At 44.9% G+C, this 25,073-nt stretch overlaps 2 protein-coding genes across 3 annotated transcripts; both read left to right on the top strand.

The window, feature by feature from the left end:
* Nucleotides 1-1,923: 1,923 nt before the first annotated feature.
* On the top strand, nucleotides 1,924-5,080 carry APOF (apolipoprotein F). Its single transcript, XM_030322921.1, has 3 exons — nucleotides 1,924-1,978; nucleotides 3,775-3,847; nucleotides 4,086-5,080. Exons 2-3 carry the CDS (start codon nucleotides 3,845-3,847, stop codon nucleotides 4,950-4,952), a joined length of 870 nt encoding a protein of 289 aa, XP_030178781.1. The 5' UTR covers nucleotides 1,924-1,978; nucleotides 3,775-3,844; the 3' UTR covers nucleotides 4,953-5,080.
* Nucleotides 1,959-24,750, top strand: STAT2 (signal transducer and activator of transcription 2). Of its 2 annotated transcripts, none has more exons than XM_030322918.1 (24): nucleotides 1,959-1,978; nucleotides 9,322-9,536; nucleotides 9,928-10,081; nucleotides 10,424-10,519; nucleotides 10,720-10,809; nucleotides 10,901-10,976; nucleotides 11,417-11,502; nucleotides 11,664-11,812; nucleotides 18,026-18,184; nucleotides 18,291-18,383; nucleotides 18,597-18,656; nucleotides 19,037-19,057; nucleotides 19,267-19,360; nucleotides 19,501-19,548; nucleotides 19,632-19,715; nucleotides 19,873-19,971; nucleotides 20,075-20,210; nucleotides 20,332-20,384; nucleotides 20,515-20,609; nucleotides 21,186-21,322; nucleotides 21,500-21,682; nucleotides 21,919-21,976; nucleotides 22,785-23,137; nucleotides 23,417-24,750. In XM_030322918.1, the coding sequence occupies exons 2-24, from the start codon at nucleotides 9,406-9,408 to the stop codon at nucleotides 23,557-23,559; spliced, it is 2,598 nt and encodes an 865-aa protein (XP_030178778.1). In that variant the 5' UTR covers nucleotides 1,959-1,978; nucleotides 9,322-9,405; the 3' UTR covers nucleotides 23,560-24,750. The 2 variants fall into 2 exon arrangements, with proteins under 2 accessions (XP_030178778.1, XP_030178777.1); XM_030322917.2 differs by lacking the exon at nucleotides 1,959-1,978 and adding an exon at nucleotides 6,743-6,918.
* The last annotated feature ends 323 nt before the right edge of the window (nucleotides 24,751-25,073 follow it).

Genomic DNA, 25,073 nt, shown 5'->3' with positions numbered 1-25,073 from the left:
ATTTGTAAATTATGTGATAATGCTTAAGATAATTAAAAACAAAATCACAGATAAAAAAAAAGGAAGTACTATCAGGGTAAGGTAACAACAGATGTTGGTGAGGATGCAGAGAGAGGATCTCTTTTGCACTGCTAGTGGGAATGCAAACTGGTGCAGCCACTATGGAAAACAGTATGGAGGTTCCTCAAAAAATTAAAAATAGAACTACCCTACAACCCAGCAATTGCACTACCAGGTATTTATCCAAGGGTTACAGGTATACTGTTTGACAGGGACACAGGCATCCCAATGTTAACAGAAGTGCTATCAACAATACCCAAAGTATGGAAAGAGCCCAAATGTCCATCGATGGATGAATGGATAAAGAAGATGTGGTATATCTATCTATCTATCTATCTATCTATCTATCTATCTACATACACAATGGAGTATTACTCGGCAATCAAAAAGAATGAAATCTTGCCATTTGCAACTACGTGGATGGACCTAGAGGGTATTAGGCTAAGTGAAATTAGACAGAGAAAGACAAATATCATATGATTTCACTCATATGAGGACTTTAAGATACAAAACAGATGAACACAAGGGAAGGGAAGCAAAAATAATATAAAAACAGGGAGGGGGAAAAACAGACTCTTAAATATACAGAACAAACAGAGGGTTACTGGAGGGGTTGTGGGAGGGGGGATGGGCTAAATGGGTAAGGGGCTTAAGGAATCTATTCCTGAAATCATTGTTGTACCATGTGCTAACTAACCTGGTTGTAAATTATTTTAAAAAATTATAAAAAGTAATAAAAAGATTTTTTCCCTTGTTTTGTGTATTTTGGGGCTGATCACTTCCCTTTGTATTGCTAGTGTTCATAAAGAAATCAAAATAATGTGTATGTTGAGTATTATCTTATGAGCCAGAGCACACATTTAATCCTCCAGTTTGGGGGGTATTTAAAATACTTCATTTAGAAAAGTATTCATTTGTATGTTTTTCCCTTAACCCCATTCACTCTCACAGGAATGCACTGGTGAAAAGAGCAATATATTTTTTTCTTCATTACTCAGTGAGGAGACTGCTTTTCACACACATAGTGACCGAGAAATTGCTCAGTAAATGCACAAAGTTTGAGAGATAACTAAGTACTTACTCTTATCTGTACACAGATCAAAAGCAGGTAGTATACATGGATGATGAATTATGTAATTTCCTAAGAAGATAGAGAAATACATTTTTGAAAATTGAATTTCTGGGGGCACCTGGGTGGCTCAGTTCAGTTGAACATCTAACTTCACTTCGGCTCAGGTCATGATCCCACGGTCGTGGAATCAAGTCCCACGTCAGACTCTGTGAGGAGTGTGAAGCTTGCTTAAGATTCCCTCTCTCTTCCTCTGCCCCTCTCTCTGTTGCTCATGTGCTCTAAAATAAAATAAAAAAATGAAGTTGAAAAAAAAAGTACTACCAGGGTAATAAATGTGTTTAAGTAGGGTATTGCGCAAGAATGGCACGGTAAAAACAAAAGTTGCTCTAATTTGGTCTGGCTTGCCAATAGGTTCCATTTTCTCATTTTTCTACCTGGTAAGCCCATTGAGTAAGAACTATTTTGGTGTCTCCTGCCCAGAAATCATTGGTGTCCCTGCCTTTTGCCTCCCTGCTTCCCCAGAAGAGACAGGAATTTTTCCTGATCTAGGTTTAGGCCTAGAGAAATCTTAGGGTAACAGGGATACAGGGCAGAAAAAGCAGTAGCCACAAAGGGCGATGGCCTTTTTGTCAGCATGGGGCAAAGGTGAGGAGGAAAAGCCTGAGCCAGGAGGAGGTGGATAAATATTTGTGAACATATGTCCTTCACTGTTTTCACAAGGGCCAACTTTTTTTTGGCTGGAATGAAGAGAAGGTGAGTTCTAGAAAGCTGTCATTCAGATTAGAGAAGCACCGAGGAAAGGACGTGTTCGGACCATCTTATTCCTCTGGCTTGTTTCTGGAGCAGGTGAGGACTGCCCACAGTTTGTAAGGGTGGGGGCAAAGTTGTGTCCAGGGTAATTAAAGTTTCCAAGGGCAGGGCCACTTCCAAGCTCTGACTGGTCTTGGTGTCTCTTTGTCCCAAGCCTTCCCTACTTCCCAACCCGAGCACTTCTTTCAAGCAGGGCTGTTCCTGCTGACCCACCATGATCCAGACTGTGCTGCTCCTTTGCTGTATCTTTTTTTTTTTTTTAAGATTTAATTTTTTAATTTATTTTTAAATTTTTTATACATTTATTCTTGAGAGACAGAAAGAGATAGTGAGTGGGGGGAGAGGCAGAGAGAGAAGGAGACATAGAATCTGAAGCAGGCTCTGGGCTCTGAGCAAGCTGTCAGCACAGAGCCCGACGTGGGGCTCGAACCCACAAACCATGAGATCATGACCTGAGTTGAAGTTGGACGCTCAACCGATTGAGCCACCCAGGCGCCCTTTAAGATTTTATTTTTAAGTAATCTACCCAACATGGGGCTCAAACATAGCCCTGAGATCAAGAGTCACATGCTCTACCAACTGAGCCAGCCAGGCACCCCTTTGCTGTGTTTTGCTGTCCTCGTTGGCAGTCTTTCCAAGAAATGTCCAGAAAGGGGCCCTGAACTTCCAGCCATCTTTGACAAAAACTGGGCATTCTCTGAAAACACTCTCCATCCAGATCCCTCTCCCATATCTCAAGACCTTCCAGGATCTCTTGCATGCTACCCACTCCATAGCCACTCTGCCTGAGTACCTATCCTACTTAGCTGTGGGGATGTCCCTGGAGGAGGTTGGCTGCCCAACTAAGGCTCACATTCTGCAGCTTCAGCTTGTTAGGATGGGAGGAAAGGACATCAACTGAAACCCTCATCCATGAGAGTAAAAAAGCAGACAGAGGAAGGCATTGGCAATACAAAGTTTATCCTGAGGGATCTGGGGGATCTGGAGGGAAACTTGGATAAATCCAACACTCAGCTATTTAACCCTGAGGGATGTATTGATGGTGGCAAATACACCCACTGGTGAGGTAGGTCTACCAGCCATCTCCCATGTTGCTGACACAGTGCAAAGAATTTGCTGTCAATATCCCCTAGAACTGCAGGAATAAGTCTTGGGAACATGGGGAAGGATTGGGCAAAAAGCTGAAGCAACCCCTAAGGTAAGAAAGGACCTCTCAATGTCTATGGATGATGACAATATAATTTATCAAATGTTCCACAGTTATTTGGAAGTGCTTTATGGAGAAATTGATTCAGGAATTTGTCTAGGTTTACTTCAGATATTCAATGCCAACTAAGAAACAAGTGTCTTTTCTCAGGACTATGTTCAAAGATGGGGCATGGTAAGTAGTTAGAAATGTAGCAGATCGCTCAGGACAGATGTATGCTCTTTATTTCATGCCAATGCTAAAACACATGTGACTGGTGTTAGCCTTGCCCCTCTCCACTTAGAAAGTCCCAGCCTCTAGTTGTTATTCCATTTTGCTTTCCTTTTCTTTTTCTTCAGTCATCGTATACTGTGCATGTAATATGTACTAAGCATGAGAAGTATTTTAACTTTTTTCTCATTCATCCACCCTGTACTAAATCCCCAGCTAGATAGATGCTGTAGCTCACTAATTTAATTCTTAACTGAAAAGAGAGACAAAATAAAATGGGGTCTTAGGTATTGAGGTCGAGAGTGTGACAAGGGGACAGGGTTTGAGCAGCCAATACAAAGGACAACTATTTGCAGAGATTACATCTCTTACCGGTTACGGGGGAAAGCAAATCTTTCCTTTCTTCATGGGGCAGAGAAGTGGGCAGAACTGGATTGAGGAGCAACCAAACCTACCAAGACAAACTCACTTCTCGCCTGGACTGTATGGTAATTTGGGGTCCCCTATAAACGGATGGTAATAAAGCAGAGGAAGTCTCTGGTGACTTGAAAATGGGGAAGGCCAGATGGAAACAATTGGGCTGCATTTCCTATTTCTGGAGCCTTTACCTAAAAATAACGGAAGCTTGGAGATGATGGCTGGAGGTGTGCCCCGAGTCCTGGGCTCCTTTCAGACCACAACCCTTAGGGAACTGGTTTGTATTTTTCTGGTTTGTCGCCTCTCCAGTGTACTGTTTCAGACATGTGTGGCCTCAGATTCATCACGATACAAGTTGAGCTGCTTTTTTGCTACCTCCTGCTGCACCCTGTGGATGCCATTTCATATGGAAACCAGACAAATATTCTGATGCACCTTCCCTCATCCTTGAGGTCCTGGCCACCTTCCTCAGACCCTTTGTTCTGCCAGACCCTGCTCCCAAAGTCCCTGCCTGGCTTCACCCACGTGGCCCCTCTACTCAAGTTCTTGGTAGGCTTGCCACTGCTGATCACCCTGGAGAAAGCTGGCTGCCAGGCTGATACCTGGGCCCTGCAACTTCAGTTGTATCATCAGGGGGGTGTGAAAGCTACACAGATCCTCATCCGGCATCTTCAAGGGCTCCAGAAAAGCAGAAGCACAGGGAGGGCAGTTTCAGTGGATGCCCTGGCCTCTGCTCTACAGCTGTTGACCAGGGAGCAGCGGGGCCCACAAAGAGCCCAACGATCCCTACCTATCAATGACTGTGAACAGGAGCAGGAGCAGGGTGTGCACGATATAGTCCAGCTGTTGCCAGGAGTGGGAACCTACTACAACCTGGGCACAGCTCTGTATTATGCTGCTCAGAACTGCTCAGACAAGGCCAAGGAACGAGGCCAAGATGGGGTCATAGATATGGGTTATGACTTTCTGATGACCATGGTTGGGTTATCTGGGGGACCCACAGGACTACTAATCAGCGCTGCACTTAAACCTGCAGTGAAGGCTGGGATTCAACAGTTGATCCAGTATTACTATGTGAATGAGGCAAACACCCCTCTGCCAGAGATCAGCGAGGAGACCTGGGGGAGGGCTTTAAATGTGAGTGACCTGGAAGAAACAACTTCCAAGGCCCTTTGACCTTAGTGTCGCACCATTATTAATTCAGGGCTTATTTAATAGCTATGACTTATGCCATCTTGAGATGGCGGTCTTGGGATGTAAAAGGTGGTCCTAACAGAATGAACAAATCTAATATTTTGACAAGCTGTAATGTGTGTTTCTTCAAAATCCAAATCTCTGGTTTGTTATCAATGAGGAAGGCAGTGCTGTAAAATGCAGGGTTTTTTCTTTTTTAATGTCTATTTATTTTTAGAGAGAGACAGAGAGAGCGTGCAAGCATGTGCACGTCCAAGGGAGGGGCAGAGAGAAGGAGACAGGATCCGAAGCAGCTCTTTGCCCTGACAGCAGAGAGATGGATGCAGGGCTCAAACTCATGAACCGTGAGATCATGACCTGAGCCCAAACCAAGAGTCCGTTGCCTACTGAGCCACCCAGGCTCCCCCAAGTACAGGTATTTTATTTTTTATCAAAAAATTGTTTAATGTTTGGGGCACCTGGGTGGCTCAGTCTGTTGAGTGTCTGGCTTTGGCTCAGGTCATGATCTCACAGTTTGTGAGTTCAAGCCCGTCAGGCTCTGTGCTGACAGCTCGGAGCCTGGAACCTGCTTCAGATTCTGTGTCTCCCTCTTTCTCTGCCCCTGCCCTGCTTGTGCTTTGTCTATCTCTCAAAAACAATAAATAAACATTAAAAATAATTTCTTTAATTTTTTTAATGTTTGTTTATTTTTGAGCAAGAGAGAGAGAGAGAGAGAGAGAGAGAGAGAGAGAGAGAACAAGCAGGGGAGGGGCAGAGAGAGGGGGAGACACAATCTAAACCAGGGTCCAGAATCTGAACTGTCAGCACAGAGCCTGAGGCAGGACTCTAACTCATGACCTGAGAGATCATGGCCTGAACCTAAGTCGCTTGACGGACTGAGCCACCCAAACGCCCCAAAATGCAAGAATTTTAAAGTTTGGGGTTTGGGGGGCGCCTGGGTGGCGCAGTCGGTTAAGCGTCCGACTTCAGCCAGGTCACGATCTCGCGGTCCGTGAGTTCGAGCCCCGCGTCGGGCTCTGGGCTTATGGCTCAGAGCCTGGAGCCTGTTTCCGATTCTGTGTCTCCCTCTCTCTCTGCCCCTCCCCCGTTCATGCTCTGTCTCTCTGTCCCAAAAAATAAATAAACGTTGAAAAAAAAAATGTTTAAGTTTGGGGTTTGGAGTCAGAGGATTTGGATTTCAATCCAGCCTCTACTTGTAAGAGCCTCAATGATCCCTGACCAGTAACTTAACTTTTCTCAAAGTTCAGTTTTTAAAATGTCTAAAGTGGTGATAATCATTTTCACCTGGATGGCTTTTTGTGGAAATTGAAAATGATACAATGAACCTCAAGTGCTTAGCAAGGTACCAGTAATAAATATTATTTATTACTACAGCTCCTCCCTTCCTAGCCCAAAGTGTCGAGATTCCGGTCCCGCCTCTTATGGAACAGAGCCTGAAGTGCCCAGGGCTAGTCTCGGTTTCGCCGGCTTGGCGCAAGTTCTCGGAAATCAGCTGTTTCAGTCCTGGGCTATTCCGTTAATTGGACTCCTCCCTCCGCGGGGCAGGGCGTACTTGAGCTATCCCATCAACCCCTGGAGCTGGAAGTGTGATTTCGGGGCCGCTTGTCCCGCCCCACCGGGGGGAGGAGTTGTGGCACCGCCAATGAACTTGGAAAAGTTGGGCTGAATGGCAGTTAGCGTCGGGGTTGCCAGGCTGTGTTCAGCCGGCCACTCGCGCCAGCCTGCTACGAGGGGGCGGATCCGAGGGGCGGGCCGAAGAATGAGGGCGGGGCGCGATTGCTGGTGCCTGAACTCCTTGGGACCGGAAGCCTTGCCCTGAACCGCTGGAGAGAGCAGGGGCTGAGACCCTCGCCAGGTACAGGCCCAGAGTGGGCGCGCGGGGGTCGGAGTGCAGGCGCGAGTTCCTCTCTGGGAAGGGCGGCAGGCCCCGGCGGTACGTCCTGGAGTGGTAAGTCTTCATTCCGGGGTTGAAATAGCTGTTCTGTGCTGCATGCTGAATCTCCCCATCCTGTCCAGCCCAGCTTCCGAACTCTTTTTTTTTTTTTTTTTACCATTTATTTATTTTTGAGAGACACAGAGCACAAGCAGGGGAAGGGCAGAGAGAGGGGGAGACACAGAATCCGAGGCAGGCTCCAGGCTGTGAGCTGTCAGCACAGAGCCCGACGCGGGGCTCGAACCCACATACTGGGAGATCATGACCTGAGTCGAAGTCGGACGCTCAAGCAACTGAGACCCCCAGGCGCCCCACAGCTTCCCAACTCTTAACACCCACCTCCCCAGACTCCCCTGCAGCCTCCGATACCCGTGTTGCATTTGTTCAGTGCCTTAGCCAACGATTTTACCTTCCGGTCTGTGTTAGTTTTGATGCTCACTGTAAAAAACAAAACAAAACAAAAAAAAACACCATGTCCAAAGGTAGATATGATTTAACATCTTTCTTTGCTAAGTATAAGGGACAGGGGCGCCTGGGTGACCCATTCGGTTTAGCGACCCACCTTGATTCTCTTGATTTAGACTCAGATCATGATCTCAGGGTTTGTGGAATCGAACCCCAGGCTGTCAAGACCAGGGCCTACTTGGGATTCTCTCTCCCTCTCTTTCTGTCCCCTCCCGTCCTTGTGCTCTCTTTCTCTCAATATGAATAAACATTAAAAACAGATCAAAAACAAAAAAAGGGACGGAAAAACGAAACGATTTGCCTAAGGTTACATACAAAATGCAATTCTTTTCTGAAAAGCTGATTGAGCACAAAATATGTACCTAAGAGAATGAGGGATAATTGGAAAAAAAAACTAAGTGTTACAGATTTTAACCTTTGTATTTGTGATTTATTTGGGAAGACTATGGGTTTTGTTGTTGTTGTTTAATATTTAAACCTCAGGGTTTACTTGACACCTTGCTCTTTTAGTACCAGCTGAGATTAGTTCCTTGAGAACTGGGGTTTCTCCATTTTTTTTTTTTTCTTTTGTTAAGTTCAGTAGGCTTCATGGCCAGCCTAGTGCAGGGCTTCAACTCAGTCCTGAGATCAGGACCTGAGCCTGAGATCAAGAACTGGACACTTAACTGACTGAGCCACCCAGGTGCCCCTCCATTTGTTTTTTTAAAGCAGTACAGGTATGCAGTTTAAAAAGGCAAGCACTAGTAAAAGGATTAAAACAAAAAATAGGAGCCCCTGGTCAATCATTTCCTCTCCATGTTTTACTTCAAAGAGGTGGAAAAGCATCTCATGATTATTCATACTGGGGGGGGGGGAGAGAATTTCTCCCACCCCAAACATTTTTCTTTCATTTGTAATAAAATCATGTGACCTTTTTTAGAACACAGATGTATGTAAACACTCTTTTCTGTTAGGCTCAGGCTGCAGCAAGAATAAGTTTTGGTTCCTAAGCAGACAGATGGCAGTGGGCAGGGAAAGATAGGAAGAAAGATTCTTACTTCAGCCTGCTTGGTGACAGACAAAAACTAGTTTTGAGGAAAATTTCTCGGTGAAAAAGCAAACAAACAAAAACCTTTGCTTTCTATGTCCAGCCCACCCTGGTGGGAAATAAAAAAAAAAAAAAATTCTGGGTCTCTCACAGAGTTGATAATCTACATGAAAAATTGGAGGTTAATAAGAGTCATAAAAGTATCACAGTCTTAGGGATTGAGTGACCCCTTTCACAGTATTTAAACATTTGGAATGGAGTTCTTCCTTCCTACATGGAGAGCAGATTATAGGGTATACCTGTCTCTTAAGAGGTGGAGCCAGCAGGGATTATGCTGAAATAAATACTTCTTAAAGATTAAAAAAAAAATTAAGTTTATTTATTTTGAGAGAGAGCGCACGCAAGTGAGAGTGGGAGAGAGGCAGAGAGAGGGAGAGAGAGAATCCCAACCAGGCTTCTCACTGAGTAGGCTCAAACCCATCAACTGTGAGATCATGACCTGAGCCAGAACCAAGATTCAGATGCTTAGCTGACTGAGCCACCCAGGCACCCCTAAAATAAATACTTCTGACTCAAATTGATGGTTAAATGCTCCAGCATAAGTGAACACAAACACAAACAAATAAATCTAAAATAAATTCATTGGGGACGATAGATGAAATAAATAAAGGTGGTAGAAATATCATTAATGTTGGTGAAGCTGATGATTCCTGTACTATTCACTCTGCTTTGGTGTGTGTTTGAAAATTATTAAAACCAAAAGGCCTACATATTGGAGCCCTTGAATGGTACTTTCTGGAAGAATATGCACCAAACTGATAATATTGGTTACCTATGGAGAGAAAGGGAAGGGACCAAGATTGGAAGTATGGTCAATGTAGCTTTAATTTTTATTTTTTCTTACCTGTATAATTTTAAATTTGTAGTAATAAGCAATCATGAGACTGTGGATGATTTAGTTCAGCAAAATTTCCAGTTGGGAACCTGCATCCTTCAGACTCAGATCCCAAATGGCGCAGTGGGAGATGCTACAGAATCTCGACAACCCTTTTCAGGATCAGCTACACCAGCTCTACTCAAATAGCCTCCTGCCAATGGACATTCGACAATGCTTAGCTGTCTGGATTGAAGACCAAAACTGGTAAGGACTTCAGGAAGTTGGGTACAGGTGGATGAGGAAAGTGGTTTCCTTCTTCTGAGTCCCCAGGACCTTGTAGACACCAAGGGCAGGAAGGGGTTCGAAGGCTTCAAAAGATAGTAGCAACCCTGCAGAGAGGCTTTTTTTTTTTTTTTAGTTTATTTATTTATTTTGAGAGAAAGAGAGTGCAAGGGAAGTGAGCAGGGGAGAGGCAGAGGAGGAGGGAAAGAGAGAATCCCAAGCAGGCTCCATGCTGTAAGTGCAGAGCCTGATGCTGGGCTTTATCTCACGAATCCTGCGATCATGACCTGAGCCAAAATTAAGAATTGGACGTTTAACCGACTGAAACCAGGCAGCCCCCAAGATTCCAATCCTTGTCATTCTCTGTCCCCAGGCAAGATGCTGCATTTGGCAGTGATGATTCCAAGGCTAACATGCTGTTCTTCCATTTCTTGGACCAACTGAATTATGAGTGTGGCCGCTGCAGCCAGAACACTGAGTGCTTGTTACTACGGCACAACTTGAGAAAATTCTATCGGGACATTCAGGTGCTTGGAGGAACCAGGAAGAGCCAAAAAGCCAAACTGAAAGGGAACTGAGTGTAGAGAAGTATGATTTAGGGTATGGAATAGGACCTAAAGATGTAAAGGGATGGGGGCAGATCTAGGGAAAGAGAGGACAAGTGTGGACTTGGGGGATCACTGGCAGAAAAAAGGGCAGAGTCTAGAAGACCCTGTTAGGAAGAGGCTGGGTTTTGGGGGACTAGTGGTGAAAAGGGGAAAGACTAGGGACCCTGAGGAGGGGGAAGTACTGGGGTCACTGGTGGGGAAGGTCTGGAGGGGTAGATCATTGAAGACAGTTGAGTTCAATTCTTTCTCTGCCTACTGCAGGCCTTTCCCCAGGGCCCTACCCAGTTGTCTGAGATGATCTTTAATCTCCTTCTGGAAGAAAAAAGAATTCTGATCCAGGCTCAGAGGGCTCAATCGGTAAGAACGATTTGTAGTGATTTTGAAAGCTCCCAGAGTAGAGAGTGACCATGGAAAGGACTCAGGAAATTTGTCTCAGAACAAGATCCACTCCCCCTCCCCCCGCCGCCCCCCCCCTTCCTCCCTGTGGTATAATTGAAGGCCTGGATTTAAGAGATGAAATGTCAGAATTGAAATGTGCTCAGAGTCTCTTATTTCAGGAACAGGAAGAGCCAGCCCTCGAAGCACCTGCAGAGAGCCAGCAGCATGAGATTGAATCCAGGATCCTGGAATTAACAGTTATGATGGAGGTTAGTAGATGCAGCAAGAGTCAGGGTGGGTAGGGCTCGGCCTGACTCCTCCCACAGAAGCAGCCTCATCTGGGTCTTATCCCCTCTACAGAAGCTGGTGAAATGCATCTGCCAGCTGAAAGACCAGCAGGATGTCTTCTGCTTCCGATATAAGATCCAGGCCCAAGGTAGGCAGCACACTGAGGGGTGGGCGAAAGACAGGTGCCTGCTTGGGGGCCAAGAGAGGAGAAGAGAAAAACCCCAGTAAGCAATAATCTCCCCCGGCTACTACACATCACTGGCTACAGTCCTGCTGCCATGCAAAGCTAAAAGTGCTAGGATATGTTATAGAGGTTGGGCTGAAGGTGTGGCTGAGGGACAGCTAGTGAATGTTGGGGGAGATGCATGGAAAACTGCCTTAGCAGGTTGAGTAAGCTTTTGGTTCAAGTGTGACCATTCAGAATTTGCCTGAGGGCTCAGAGGTGCCTGTGCTTTGCTTGGTTCCCCTTTTTCTCCCTTCAAAATTCCCCCCCTCCCCACCTGACTCTGACTGAGGTCCTAGTCTGGATGGAGAGGGGAAGGAGCCCTAGGTCTGAGCATCTGTCTCCCTCCTGCTCCTGCCATTCAGTGAAGACACCCTGTTTGGATCCCCATCAGACCAGGCAGCAGCAGCTTCTGCAGGAAACTCTTAATGAACTGGACAAAAGGAGAAAGGTGGGAGGCAGACAGAGGGAGTGGGTAGCAGGGCATTGGGGCAAATGAGGCATATGGGAGGCCTGGTGTCTTAGCTTTGGCTTCTTTGTCTCTTCATCCCCAGGTGGATGGTAGAGGGTGATGGTAAGAAGTGCTCACCACTCACTTTATGGCTTTCTTAGGAGGTACTGGATGCCATCAAAGCATTGCTAGGCCGATTAACTACCCTCGTTGAGCTACTGCTGCCCAGGTTGGAGGAATGGAAAATCCAGCAGCAGAAAGCCTGCATTGGAGCCCCTCTGAACGGAGGATTGGAACAACTAGAGAAATGGTGAGAGGCGTCTCCTACCCAGCCCCTGTCCCAGCCATACCGCTGTGCTTTGTAAACTGTAAATTGTGAATTGTAATGAATTTTCTCATTCATGTAATGAATTGCCTACCTAGGCAAGAGCTATTGCTCTTCTTACTCTCTGCTTTTCCAAATGATCCCGGCTCCCTTGTCTGACTGCAGTGACCCTCTCTTCATTCTCACCACCCAGGGAGCCCAGAGCCCAGTCTTTGTTTTGGCAGAAGTAATGGATTAATCCACAAGCTGGTTTCTCCTTCCTTTTTAATCACCCAAAAAATATATTTTCTACCCTTTTTTAAATTTATCCACAATGACTATTAATGCTGAAAAAAAAGGAAAGAAAATTACTTATTATCTTACTATCCAGATATAACTACTGTAATATTATTATACAAAAATTGAGGGGTGCCTAGGTGGCTCAGTTGGTTGAGCATCTGACTCTTGATTTCAGCTCAGGTCGTGATTTCAAGGTTTGTGAGATTGAGCCCCCACCTTGGGCTCCGTGATCACATAGTGGATCCTGTTTGGGATTCTCTCCCTTTCTCTCTGCCCCTCCCCAGCTCGCATGCCTATGTGTGTGCGTTCTCTCTCTCTCTCTCTCTCTCTCTCTCTCTCTCAAAATAAATAAACTTTAAAAAAAATGTTAAAGATTGTCTCTCTCTCTCCCTCTGTCCCTCTTCCCCACTTGTGCTCTAAAATAAAATAAATAGGGGTGCCTGAGTGGCTCAGTCGGTTAAGCATCCGACTTCAGCTCAGGTCATGATCTCACAGTTTGTGGGTTCGAGCCCTGCATTGGGCTCTGTGCTGACAGCTTAGAGCCTGGAGCCTGCTTCAGATTCTGTCTCTGTCTCTGTCTCTCTCTCTCTCTCTCTCTCTCTCTGCCCCTCCCCTGCTTGCGCTCTGTCTCTTTCTGTCTCAAAAATAAATAAACATTGGGGCGCCTGGGTGGCGCAGTCGGTTAAGCGTCCGACTTCAGCCAGGTCACGATCTCGCGGTCTGTGAGTTCGAGCCCCGCGTCGGGCTCTGGGCTGATGGCTCAGAGCCTGGAGCCTGTTTCTGATTCTGTGTCTCCCTCTCTCTCTGCCCCTCGCCCGTTCATGCTCTGTCTCTCTCTGTCCCAAAAATAAATAAACGTTGAAAAAAAAAAAATTAAAATAAATAAATAAATAAATAAATAAACATTTAAAAATTAAAAATAAATAAATAAAAAATAAAATAAATAAATATCTCTAAAATAAAAAAACAAACCCACAAAGATTGAATCATATTTTTCATACTATTTTGAGAGCTGTTTTTTCTTAATTAAAAAAAGTTTTTTAATGTTTATTTTTTTGAGAGAGAAAGAGACAGAGCACGAGCAGGGGAAGGGCAGAGAGAGAAGGAAGCACAGAATCCGAAGCAGGCTCCATGCTCCGAGCTGTCAGCACAGTTCCTGATGCAGGGCTCGAACTCACCAACCATGAGATCATGACCTGAGCCGAAGTCGGACGCTTAACCGACTGAGCCACCCAGGTGCCCCAAGCACTGTTTTTTTAAACTTAGCAGTATATTACAATATTTATCCGTCATTTGTTTATTTTTTTAATGAGACAGGCTGATATATATTTTTTATAAGATTTTATTTACTTATTTATTTGTTTGTTTAAGTAAATTCCACCCAAAGTGGGGCTTGAACTTAACACCCTGAGATTAAGAGGTGCGTGCTCAGTAAACCAAGTGAACCAGCCAGGTGCCCCTACCCATGTTATTTATTTTCTTTTTAATTTTTTTAAATGTTTTTATTTATTTATGAGACAGAGACAGAGCATGAGCAGGGGAGGGGCAGAGAGAGAGGGAGACACAGAATCCGAAGCAGGCTCCAGGCTCTGAGCTGTCAGCACAGAGCCTGACATGGGGCTCGAACTCACAGACTGTGAGATCATGACCTGAGCCAAAGTTGGACGCTTAACCAACTGAGCCACCCAGGTGCCCCCCTACCCATGTTATTTTTAATGGTTGCCTCATAGTTCCCTATATAGAGGTAACATAATTTAATTAATGAGCTCCTATTTTTGGACATTTAGGTGGTTTTTTAATTTCTTGCTTTTTTTTTAGTAGGCCCTTTTTTATATTATTTTTTTTGTGATGTTGAAAAAAATAATTGCTTTGTCCTTCAAGATACTTAGAGTGACTATTGTTTTAAATATTTTCTTTTTTTTTTTAATTTTTTTTTTTAAATTTTTTTTTTTAATGTTTATTTTTGAAGGAGGGAGAGACAGAGTGTGAGTGGGGGAGGGGCAGAGAGAGAGGGAGACACAGAGTCGGAAGCAGGCTCCCGGCTCTGAGCTGTCAGCACAGAGCCTGATGCGGGGCTCGAACCCCGTACAAACTGTGAGATCATGACCTGAGCCGAAGTCAGACGCTCAACCAACTGAGCCACCCAGGTGCCCCTAAATATTTTCTTTTTAAAAAATGTTTATTTGGCGGGGGGAGGGGACAGAATCAAGCAGGTTCCACACTGTCAGCACTGAGCCCGACTCAGGGCTCAATCTCATGAACAGTGAAATCATGACCTGAGCTGTGATCAAGAGTGGGACACTTAACCGACTGAGCCACCCAGATGTTCCTTAAATATTTTCTAATAAGAAAATTCATTATCATTTACTAAAAATAGGGGTACCTGGCTGGGTCAGTGGGTAGAGCATGTGACTCTTGATTTGGGGGTCATGAATTCGAGCCCCAGTTGGGGGATACAGTTTGCTTCTAAAAAATTAATTAAATAATATTTTTAAAAAGTAAACTATTAAGAATGAATCACAATGATGTTCAGGTAAATTGAAAACAGGTATATGGGGCTTATTGTACAGAATCACTATTTGAATTATAGTTGCAAACATATCCATCATTTGTATAGAGGTTGGCAAACTGTGATCTAGTGATTTCTTGCTTTTTTCTTTTCAATTTTTTCCCCAAGTTTTTGTTTAAATTCCAGCTAGTGTAGTATTAGTTTCAGGTGTAAATTTAGTGATTCATCACTTCCATACAACACCTAATGCTCCTCTCATCACAAGTGTCCATCCTCCTTAATGCCCATCACCCATTTAACCCATCCCCCCAACCACTCCCTCAGCACCCCCCACCCGCCACAACCCTCACTTAAGAGTCTGTTTTCTGCTTTGCATCTCTTTTTTTTTTTTTTACCCTATATTCATCTGTTTCATTTCTTAGATTCCACATATGAGTGAAATCATATGGTATTTGTCTTTGACTTACTTCAGTTAGCAAAACTCTCTAGCTCCATCCACATCACAAGATTTCATTCTTCTTTATGGATGAGTCATATTCCATTGCATATATTCAACAAAATTTTTTAAGTTTTTGATTTCTTGCTATTTTAAACAGTGCTACAATAAGTATCCTCATAGCTAGATCTTTATTTATATCCCTAATTATATCTGTAATATAAATTCCCAGAAGTGGTATTCTTGGGTTGAAGTATATATCTTTTCTTTTTGGTACTGTTACTGTTATTGTGTTGATCCTTTGTTTCATTGTCTTTAATAGAGCTTTATTGATTTTTCTGATTATAAATATGTGTGCCAATTGAAAAAAATTCAGACAACTTAGAAAAGAAAGTAACAACTACCCATCTGCATAATCTGATGATGCAGAGTTACTCATTGTTAGGGCTTTTGAATATATTTTCATAGATTTTCTCTATGCATATACATAACGTAGTTCTGTTTTAAAGATTTTAAGTAATCTCTACACCCATCATGAGGCTCGAACTCACAACCCTGAGATTAAGAGTTTCATCTCCACTGACTGAGCCAGGCCGGTGCCCCAAATATATATCTATTTTAAGCAGAAGTCAGGTCATATCAGATATGCACTATCTTGTGATTTTTAAAAAATTTAGTATTTTGGGAGGCGCCTGGGTGGCTCAGTCGGCTAAGCATCTGAATCTTGATCTCCGCTCAGATCTTTTTTTTAATGTTTATTTATTTGAGAGAGAGAGAGAGAGAGAGCATGAGCAGGGGAGGGGCAGAGAGGAAAACAGAGGATCTAAAGTGGGCTCTGCACTGATAGCAGAGAACGTGACGTAGGGCTCTAACCCACAAACCTTGAGATTGTGACCTGAGCCAAAGTCAGACACTTAACCAACTGAGCCACCCAGGTGCACCTCAGCTCAGGTCTTAATCTCACGGTTGAGTTCAAGCCCTGCATTGGGCTTGGCACTAGGCATGAAGCCTTCTTAAAAAAAATAAAAAGTAAGAAAATAAAATTTAATGTTTTGGGGTATTTTTCCATATTAAAAATTTGAGCCTAGGGGTGCCTGACTAGCTTAGTTGGAAGAGCATGTGACGCTTCATCTCAGGTTGTTTGAGCCCCATGTTGGTATAGAGATGATTTGAATAATCTTTAAAAAAATTTTTTTTGAGCCTATATGATTATATTTATTTATGTATGTATTTATTTATTTATTTATTTATTTGTTGTTGTTGTTGTTTTTAAGTAGTAGGCACTGCACCCAATGTGGAGCTCAGCCAGGTGCCCCTGCTATATGATTATTTTTAATAGTCACATGGTATTCTATGGTGTGAATATGCCATAATTTATATACCCAATAGCAATTTTTCTAATTTTTCAATAGAAAATATTTTACAGATAACAAAGCTATGAACTTCCTCACACATTTGTCTGATTATTTCCTTAGGATATATCTTAGAAATACTAATACTAATATCTTAGAATACTACAAATTGTGTGTACATTTTTTAAGGCTTTTGAAAAAATAGTTCCAGGGACGCCAGGGTGGCTCAGTTGGTTAAGCGTCCAACTTGGGCTCAGGTTATGATCTCACGGTTTGTGAGTTCGAGCCCTGCATTGGGCTCTGTGCTGACAGCTCAGAGCCTGGAGCCTGCTTCAGATTCTGTGCCTCCCTTTCTCTCTGCCCCTCCCCCGCTCACACGCTATGTCTCTCTTTCTCAAAAATAAATGCACATTAAAAAAAAATTCTAGGGGCGCCTGGGTGGCGCAGTCGGTTAAGCGTCCGACTTCAGCCAGGTCACGATCTCGCGGTCCGTGAGTTCGAGCCCCGCGTCGGGCTCTGGGCTGATGGCTCGGAGCCTGGGGCCTGTTTCCGATTCTGTGTCTCCCTCTCTCTCTGCCCCTCGCCCGTTCATGCTCTGTCTCTCTCTGTCCCAAAAATAAATAAACGTTGAAAAAAAAAAATTAAAAAAAAAAAAAATTCTACACCTTTTGGGATGAGCACTGGGTGTTGTATGGAAACCAATTTGACAATAAATTTCATATATTGAAAAAAAAATTCTAAATTGCTATACCAGTCTGTTTGTTAATATGTAGTATATGATTGGTTTCCTGTCACCACATTCCCTATTATTATTTTTTGTTATATAGACAGTAAAGTATAGAAGTTAAAAGTATGGATTGTGGGGGCACCTGGCTGCCTAAGTCAGTGAGCATGTGACTCTTGATCTCAGAGTCATGAGTTTGAGCCCTACTTTGGGTGTGGAGCCTATTTAAAAAAAAAAGTAGTACTGATTGTGAAGGTTGATTGCCTGAGTTGTCACATACAATTCATTCCATATTAGTTCTATGACCTTGAGCAAGTCATTTAACCTTTCTGTACTTGAGTTTAATTATCTATAAAATGGGGATAATAATAGTAGCTACCTCATAGGGTTGTTATAAGGATTAAATACATTAAGCACTTAGACTATATAGTACATTTCAAGCGACATGTGAAAAGTAACTTTATTATATAAGTAAATCTTTCACTAGATTTATATGTGAAAGTGATTTTGATTTTCATTTCTTGGATTATGAATCATGTTGCATAATCTTTTATATGCTTTTGCATTCCTTTTTTGTCCCAGTCAGTTTGTTTGTTTGTTTAAAGTTTATTTATTTTGAGAAAGAGAGCATGCGCAGGGGAGGGGCAGAGAGAGGGAGAGAGAGAATCCCAAGCAGGCTTCACACTGTCAGCGCAAAGCCCCATGCGGGGCTTGAACTCACAAACCACGAGATCATGACCTGAGCCAAAGTCAGACGCTTAACCAACTGAGCCACCTAAGTGCCCCTGTCCCAATTAGTTTCTGATTCTCCACATAGTTCAAGGGGAGCTTCTGGAGCCTGTGTGGGGGGACCAGGAAACTCAGCAATTTTCACTCTCTCTTGAATTCTATCACCCAGGTTCACAGCTGGAGCAAAGCTGTTGTTTCACCTGTGGCAGCTGCTGAAGGAGCTGGAGGGATTGAGGCACCTGGTTAGCTATCAGGATGATCCTCTGACCAAAGGGGTGGACTTGCGAAAGGCCCAGGTCATGGAGTTGCTACAGCGCCTGCTGCACAGGTCTAGCTGCCAGGGAGGGACCTCTAGGGAGGGCAGAAGGAAAGAACAAGAGGAGCCATTCTTACAGATACTGAGTTATATATTCTCTTTGGATCTCTCTCCCTAGAGCCTTTGTGGTAGAAACCCAGCCCTGCATGCCCCAAACTCCCCATCGACCCCTTATCCTCAAGACAGGGAGCAAGTTCACTGTCCAAACAAGGTTGGTATTTCAGAACTCATTCCTGCTTCCTTTTTCCAGCCCTGGCCCTGTTTCCTTTCTGGCTTTATAGATCTTCCCACTCTTATCATCTTCTCTCTTTTCTCTTCAATCTATCTATCTCTTCTAATCTCTTACCTTATTTTTTTCAAATATCTGATCTATCCAGAAGGTTGAGGTTGACTCCTTTCCCCCATCCTTCTCTCTTCCCTCTAGATTGCTGGTAAGACTCCAGGAAGGCAACGAGTTACTGACTGCAGAAGTCTCCATTGACAGGTAAGTTGGGGCACATGGGACCAAGGGGTGGCCAGGACATGGGCTGGTGGGCCAGAGGAGACACACACAGTAGGTCTTGGGCCTGTGTTCTTACTCAATCCATTCCTACCTCAGAGACAATAACTCCTAGCTTTTGTTGAGGACCATGTGACATGTAACTTGTCAAGTACTCATCTGTCATAGGAAGCCCATGAGTTAGGTATTATCAATGCACCATTTAAATGAAGAAACAAGGCCAGAGAGATTCTGTCACTTGTGCAAGGTCATATGGTTAGTGAGCACAGATCGGGGTTTGAACCCAGGTCTGTCTGATCCTAAAGTCTAAATTCCTAACTTCTACACTGTTTTGCTTCCTAGTGACTTTTTTTTTTCTTTTTTAGGAATCCTCCTCAATCACAAGGGTAGGTGCCTGACAAGGATGCTGTAAACATTTGTGCACTGCATGACCTACGCAACCACATGGGGGCAGAGACAAGAAGGAGATTGATTTGGGTGGGATATGGACAAAAGGAGAAGGGGAGGTCTGAAATGAAGTAGAATTTTTGTTGTATTCCTGCTGAGTTTTTAGAATAACTCCTCCTCTCCTCCATATATCTTCCTCCTGGAATAGCTTCCGGAAGTTCAACATTATGACCTCAAACCAGAAAACTTTGACCCCCGAGAAGGGGCAGAGTCAGGGCTTGATTTGGGACTTCGGCTACCTGGTAAGAAGGGCTAGTTGCTTGAGTTTCTAGTCCAGTGGAACAGGCTAAGGGAAGTTCCCGGCCTTTGGAAGTCTTGAGGCAAAACCAGGGACCCTGGGGTCCCCACTCTGGCATTTTCTCTCCTTCCTCTCAATTCACAGACTCTCTCGGAGCAACGTTCAGGTGGTTCAGGAAAGAGCTGCAATAAGGTGAGGCTTGGGCAGAGGATTGGGGGACGGGAGGAGGAACTTCCCAAAGGGCCCTCTGATCATTATGTCCTTGGCTATCCTAGGGAATGCTGGGTGTGACAGAGGAACTACACATTATCAGCATTACAGTCAAATACGCCTACCAGGGTCTGAAGCAGGAGCTGACAGTGAGTGAAGATGGAGGGCAAGGAGAGATGAAGCCAATTTGGCAGAAGGCATTAAGCAGGGGTTAAATAGAAGCCTTTCAGGGTGGGAAATCCTCTCCTTGCCCCTGCCAAAGCTAGAAACATCATATCCTTCCTCTAATTCCTGTCTTCTCTTCAGACAGACACCCTCCCTGTGGTGATTATTTCTAACATGAACCAACTCTCAATTGCCTGGGCCTCTGTTCTTTGGTTCAATCTGCTTAGCTCAAACCCACAGGTAGGAGGTGGGGCCAAGAAGTAATGGGTGGCAAGGAGGGGTGTGGAAGCTTGGTGTGAGGGCTCTGCTTCTAAGTCATTCTGTCTTCCTCCTGCCCTTGCAGAATCAGCAGTTCTTCTCCAGCCCCCCCAAGGCCTCCTGGAGCTTGCTGGGCCCTGCTCTCAGTTGGCAGTTCTCTTCCTATGTTGGCCGAGGCCTTGACTCGGACCAGCTGAACATGCTGAGGAACAAGCTGTTTGGTACAGACCTCCTTTTTTCTCAGCCTTTCCCCAGCCTTAGTCTCCCCAGCCCTGTGTCCTTTCTGTTCCAGGGACCCTGGCCTTGTCTCCTTCCATTATCTGAACTGTCTGTTGCCCACAGGGCAGAACTCCAGGACTGAGGGTGCATGGTTATCCTGGGCTGACTTCACTAAGGTAACTCGCTGCATTCTGTGCTGCTAGATCTAGGCCCTAGTGCAAACACTAGCCCTTCCCTCCTAATTCCTTCCCCTCACTGCGGGGGGGCAACTCTTCATCTCTTCCTGCCTTTCTATTCCTCCTTCAGCGAGAGAGCCCTCCTGGCAAGCTACCATTCTGGACATGGTTAGACAAAATCTTGGAGCTGGTTCATGACCACCTGAAGGATCTCTGGAATGATGGGTAAGGCCTTGGTCCGCCTCCCTCTCCCCACCCCCACCTTTCTGCCTTTCTAGGCTTGAGAGTGGACTCTGTGCGCCCTCATGTGGCAAATAGGGAGAGAGAGCAAAAACTGGTGCAAGATCACACCCTCACACTTGGCAATAATAGTCCTAGCCAGTGTTTTTCCAGCATCCGTTGTGCTCCAGAGCCTGCTGGGTGCTCTTTATGAATTCTCGCATGTAATCCTTACAACAATGCTGAGTCTCAGAGAAGTTAAAGAATTTACCCAATGGGTATAGTTGGGATTCAAACTCAGGCCTGTCAGACCACAAGCTTATGGTCTTTCCACTATACTGCCTGCCCATCTTTACAGCACTTTGCCTTTTACAAGGTGCTTTTCATCTACGTGGCCTCACTGAATCCTCATACCTCTTTACAACCCTAGAAGGTGGATATTGTCAGTAAGGTGAAGTGACTCAGCCAAGATGGAATAGTTTGTGATGGCAGAGCGAGGGCCAAAACCTGGCGCTCTCTCCCTCTACAAGGAGAGGAGAGCAAGGAGGCAGGAGGGCCTCACAGCAGCTTTCTGTGTTTCAGACACATCATGGGCTTTGTGAGCCGGAGCCAGGAACGCCGGCTGCTGAAGAAGACCATCTCAGGCACCTTTCTGCTGCGCTTCAGTGAAACATCAGAAGGGGGCATTACCTGCTCCTGGGTGGAACACCAGGATGATGGTCAGCTGCTTTGCCCTGATGGTCCCACAGCCTGTCCCTTCTCCCCTCAATCAGCCCTTGGTTTCTCTGGCTGTGTCCTGAATCTCTCAGCAGGTTTGGGGTTGGACAGCCAGGGTGGGGAGCTCCCAGGCCCAACCTTTTCCTTCAGGCCTGCCCATTCCTACATCCATTCTACAGATAAGGTGCTCATCTACTCTGTGCAGCCCTTCACCAAGGAAGTGCTACAGTCTCTCCCACTAACCAAAATCATTCGCGACTACCAGCTACTCACTGAGGAGAACATACCCGAGAACCCACTGCGCTTCCTCTACCCCCGAATACCCCGGGATGAAGCTTTTGGGTGTTACTACCAGGAGAAAGGTGAGAATCACTGACATATGTCACTGGAATATTGTAGGGATTCTCAGGCATCTACAAATTCTACTCGTTTCTTCCAGACATGGAAAAACTGATATCCAGAGAAGTCAAAGGGTTTGTCCCGGGGACACTGTTAGTTAGTAGGGAGATATGACTCTCAAGACCGTTTGCAATAGGGGTCCTTAGGCTATGTGTCCAATCCACTGACCTCCCTGGCTTCCTGTGTATGTCCCCCACAGTTAATCTCCAAGAACGGAGGAAGTACCTGAAACATAGGCTCATTGTGGTCTCTAACAGGTGAGATATGAACTTTTGGCCCATCGTCCGTAACATTTTTCGGCTGATAGAGTGACCCAAACCTGCTCAGTTCGCCTCTCTGACCCCTCCTACTGACCCACACTCTCCAGCCTCTAGATTTTTTCTTGTTCTGCTTGGCCTCTTTCCTCTCTGTTTTTCTGCTGCTCTCCTTAGATTGTTTCCACAGGGCTTCCCTGATAATAATAGTCATAATCACTGATGTTAATGGGCTTCTACTTGAAGCATGGTACTAGATTTTTTTTTATAAGAACAGTTTTCTCATTTTAATTTTTATGAGTACCCATCCAAGCAGGTAATGACAGCCACATTTAATGAAAGTGTATTAAATGCCAGGTACTAGGCTAAATGTTTTGTGTTTAAACGTTTCTTATTTATTGAGTCTTCATAATAGTCCTGTGAGGTAGACAGGGGTATTACTCTTTTCAGCCAAGAAACAGGTTTAGTGTGGTAGAGTGGCATGACTAAGGTACATGGCTAATAAATGATTAGGTCTGTCAGATTCCAAAGTCCTGCTTATTAACGATCCAACTTCCTCTCAAGTGTTAGAGGTGGTATTGTTCCCATTTTACAGATAATAAATCTGCAGCTCAGAGAGGTGAAGATCTACCCATCTAATAAATGATAGGATTCAAACTCTGGCAAGCCTGACTCCAAAGCCTGTGCTCTTAAGCCCTCTGCTCTGTTGGACTAGACTTCTTAGACCAGAGACAGTCTCTGCTTGCTCTGCCATTCCCCACTTCACCTAAGTAATCAAGCCCTACCCTTTTGTCTGTACTGTGGTATCCAGACAGGTGGATGAGCTGCAACAGCCACTGGAGCTGAAACTGGAGCCAGAAGTGGAGTCACTGGAGCTAGAGCCAGGATTGGCCCCAGTGCCACAGCTAGAGCCATGCCTGGAGTTAGAGCCGCTGCTGGCAGCAGGGCTGGATCTGGGTTCAACCCTGGAGCCCATGCCGGAGTCTACTCTGGAGCCCATGCTAGAGCCCACACTAGATGTGGTATCACAAAGAGTGTCAGAGCCAAACTTGGGACCAGAACTGAAGCTGGAGCCTATTCCAGACCCTGTATCACAGGCAGTGACAGAGCCAGAGCCGGATTTGCCCCATGATCTGAGACACTTGAACACCGAGGAAATGGAAAGTAAGTGATGAGATGGGGTTGGGGAAGAGGGGACACATTCCCTTTACCAACTGCCCTCCCTTACCCAGTATAGAAAAGGCTAACCTCTAAGCTTCTCACTGGAGGGACACTCATTTGTGATTCCTTTTATTAGGAAATGTACCTGCCTCTCCCTTACCCCACCTAAGTGCCCTCTCAGGCCCTACCAGGTCTGTGCAGCCATCCTCCCTCATATTCCCTGCTGGGTCAGGAACTCCTTACCTAAGAGCAGGGCCTGACTTCTTTCTCTGGACTACCTAGTTTTCAGGAACAGTATGAAGATCGAAGAAATCATGCCAAATGGTGACCCGCTGTTGGCTGGCCAGAACACTGTGGATGAGGCTTACGTCTTCCACCCCAGCCATTTCTACACGGATGGGCCCTTAATTCCTTCTGACTACTAGGAATTACATTTCCTCTGTTCTTCCTGTATCTTTTGTCCCTCCTACCCCTCACATCATGCTGTGCTCTCCAAGGATGGAAAATCAAGCATGTACCCATTCTTAGCTGGTTAAGTTAACCCTGGGTTTTGGAGTGGGAAGTAAAAGCATACTGTGGGTAAGGAAGGGGCACTAATGAGTCAGAATAGATGTTGGCCATAGCTCTAACTAGGATCTTTGAGGCCATCTGCTGTTTTGGGAGGTATAGGGGTTCTGAGGGTAGGGCAGGACATTTAGGAGGTACTTGGAGGGCAAGACACTTGGAATGGCTGCTTTCCAGTATGGAAGGATGTCAACATTTGAATAGTTGGTAAGACTAATGTGGTGGTGCCCACTAGCATTGGCCATCAGTAGGGAACAGAGACGTGATAGGATTCCATTTCTCTCTTCTGGTTTCCTCATGTCTAAAATAACCTTTTCCTTCCTTCTTCCTTTCATTCCTGATTTAAGTCCTAAATTCCTTTGTTTCCTGCAGAGACTGAGACCTTTCTGCATTAGCCCACCATGTGAAGAAAGGAATAGGAGGTAGACCTCATTTTCTTACCAGTCTCCTCTCCTGTACCCCCAAGCTGGCCCCACCCATTCCTCCCCTTAAAATGATCCTGCCAATCTAATATGCCTGTGAAGCTTTGCACAATCATTTTACTCTGTCCAGTCTCCACTTCCTCACTGCTTAGGAGACAAATCACTTTTGGAGGCCAGGGATGGTAGAGTTGCTGGGAATTTAGGAATCACTTTTTATAGTATTACATAGAGTCTGGTATTTTTACAGAGGAAGAGATGCCCTGGATATTTAGATATTTAGAAATATCTTAGATATTTCTCTATTAAGATAACCATCCCTTCTTTTTGTACAATATATTGTTGATCTGAAAGGAGAGTTTCTATTCCTTGGGTGTAGACCTGGGCAAAAACTGGGTTCCTGGGACTTAGAACCTTGAATATTTATCACGGGGCTCCAGACAACCTCACACCATAGTTATTCCCAGGGAACCCCATTGCTCTAAAATGTGTTTCCAGAATAACTTGAGATGTAATGAAAGTGAGGCCCTGTACATGTGGCTGTTTTCTGGCTTATATTTTAGAGGAATAGTCTTGTTTAGAAAGAGGCCCTTCTGAGCAGAAGTGGCTAATAAACTTTGTGCTGACTTGGAAGTGTTTTGTCTCTGAGCTTCTTTTCTTTTCTGCTCACAAAGACTGATGTCCTTGGAGACACCAGCAGGCCATGTAGGACCAAGATCAGCAAATCATGGCCTGTCTTCCACCCACCCCAGTAGGCTCCTACTGTCATGTTTTACTTCTTACCTCCATGTTTAGAACAGCCTTTCCTGTCCCTTAGATTCTTCCAGGGGGGCTGTGAGCTATATATGAGTTGGGGGGTGTGGTGAGCAGTTCTAGAACTAGCCCATTGTCACTTAGCTGATTGGTGACAAAGCCAATATATAAACCTGGGTCTGTTTGACTCCAAAACCCATACC

The sequence above is a fragment of the Lynx canadensis genome, chromosome B4 (genome assembly GCF_007474595.2).
Source record: "Lynx canadensis isolate LIC74 chromosome B4, mLynCan4.pri.v2, whole genome shotgun sequence".
Taxonomy (NCBI): domain Eukaryota; kingdom Metazoa; phylum Chordata; class Mammalia; order Carnivora; family Felidae; genus Lynx; species Lynx canadensis.
This window is presented reverse-complemented; position numbering and strand designations above follow the sequence as displayed.

Excerpts from the sequence above, each read along its gene's own strand:
- STAT2 (XM_030322918.1), top strand. The coding sequence starts at position 9,406 with ATGGCGCAGTGGGAGATGCTACAGAATCTCGACAACCCTTTTCAGGAT. Across the intron at positions 10,810-10,900 it reads AATTAACAGTTATGATGGAG|AAGCTGGTGAAATGCATCTG; the intron begins GTTAGTAGATGC and ends TCCCCTCTACAG. Across the intron at positions 19,972-20,074 it reads TGCTTAGCTCAAACCCACAG|AATCAGCAGTTCTTCTCCAG; the intron begins GTAGGAGGTGGG and ends CTGCCCTTGCAG.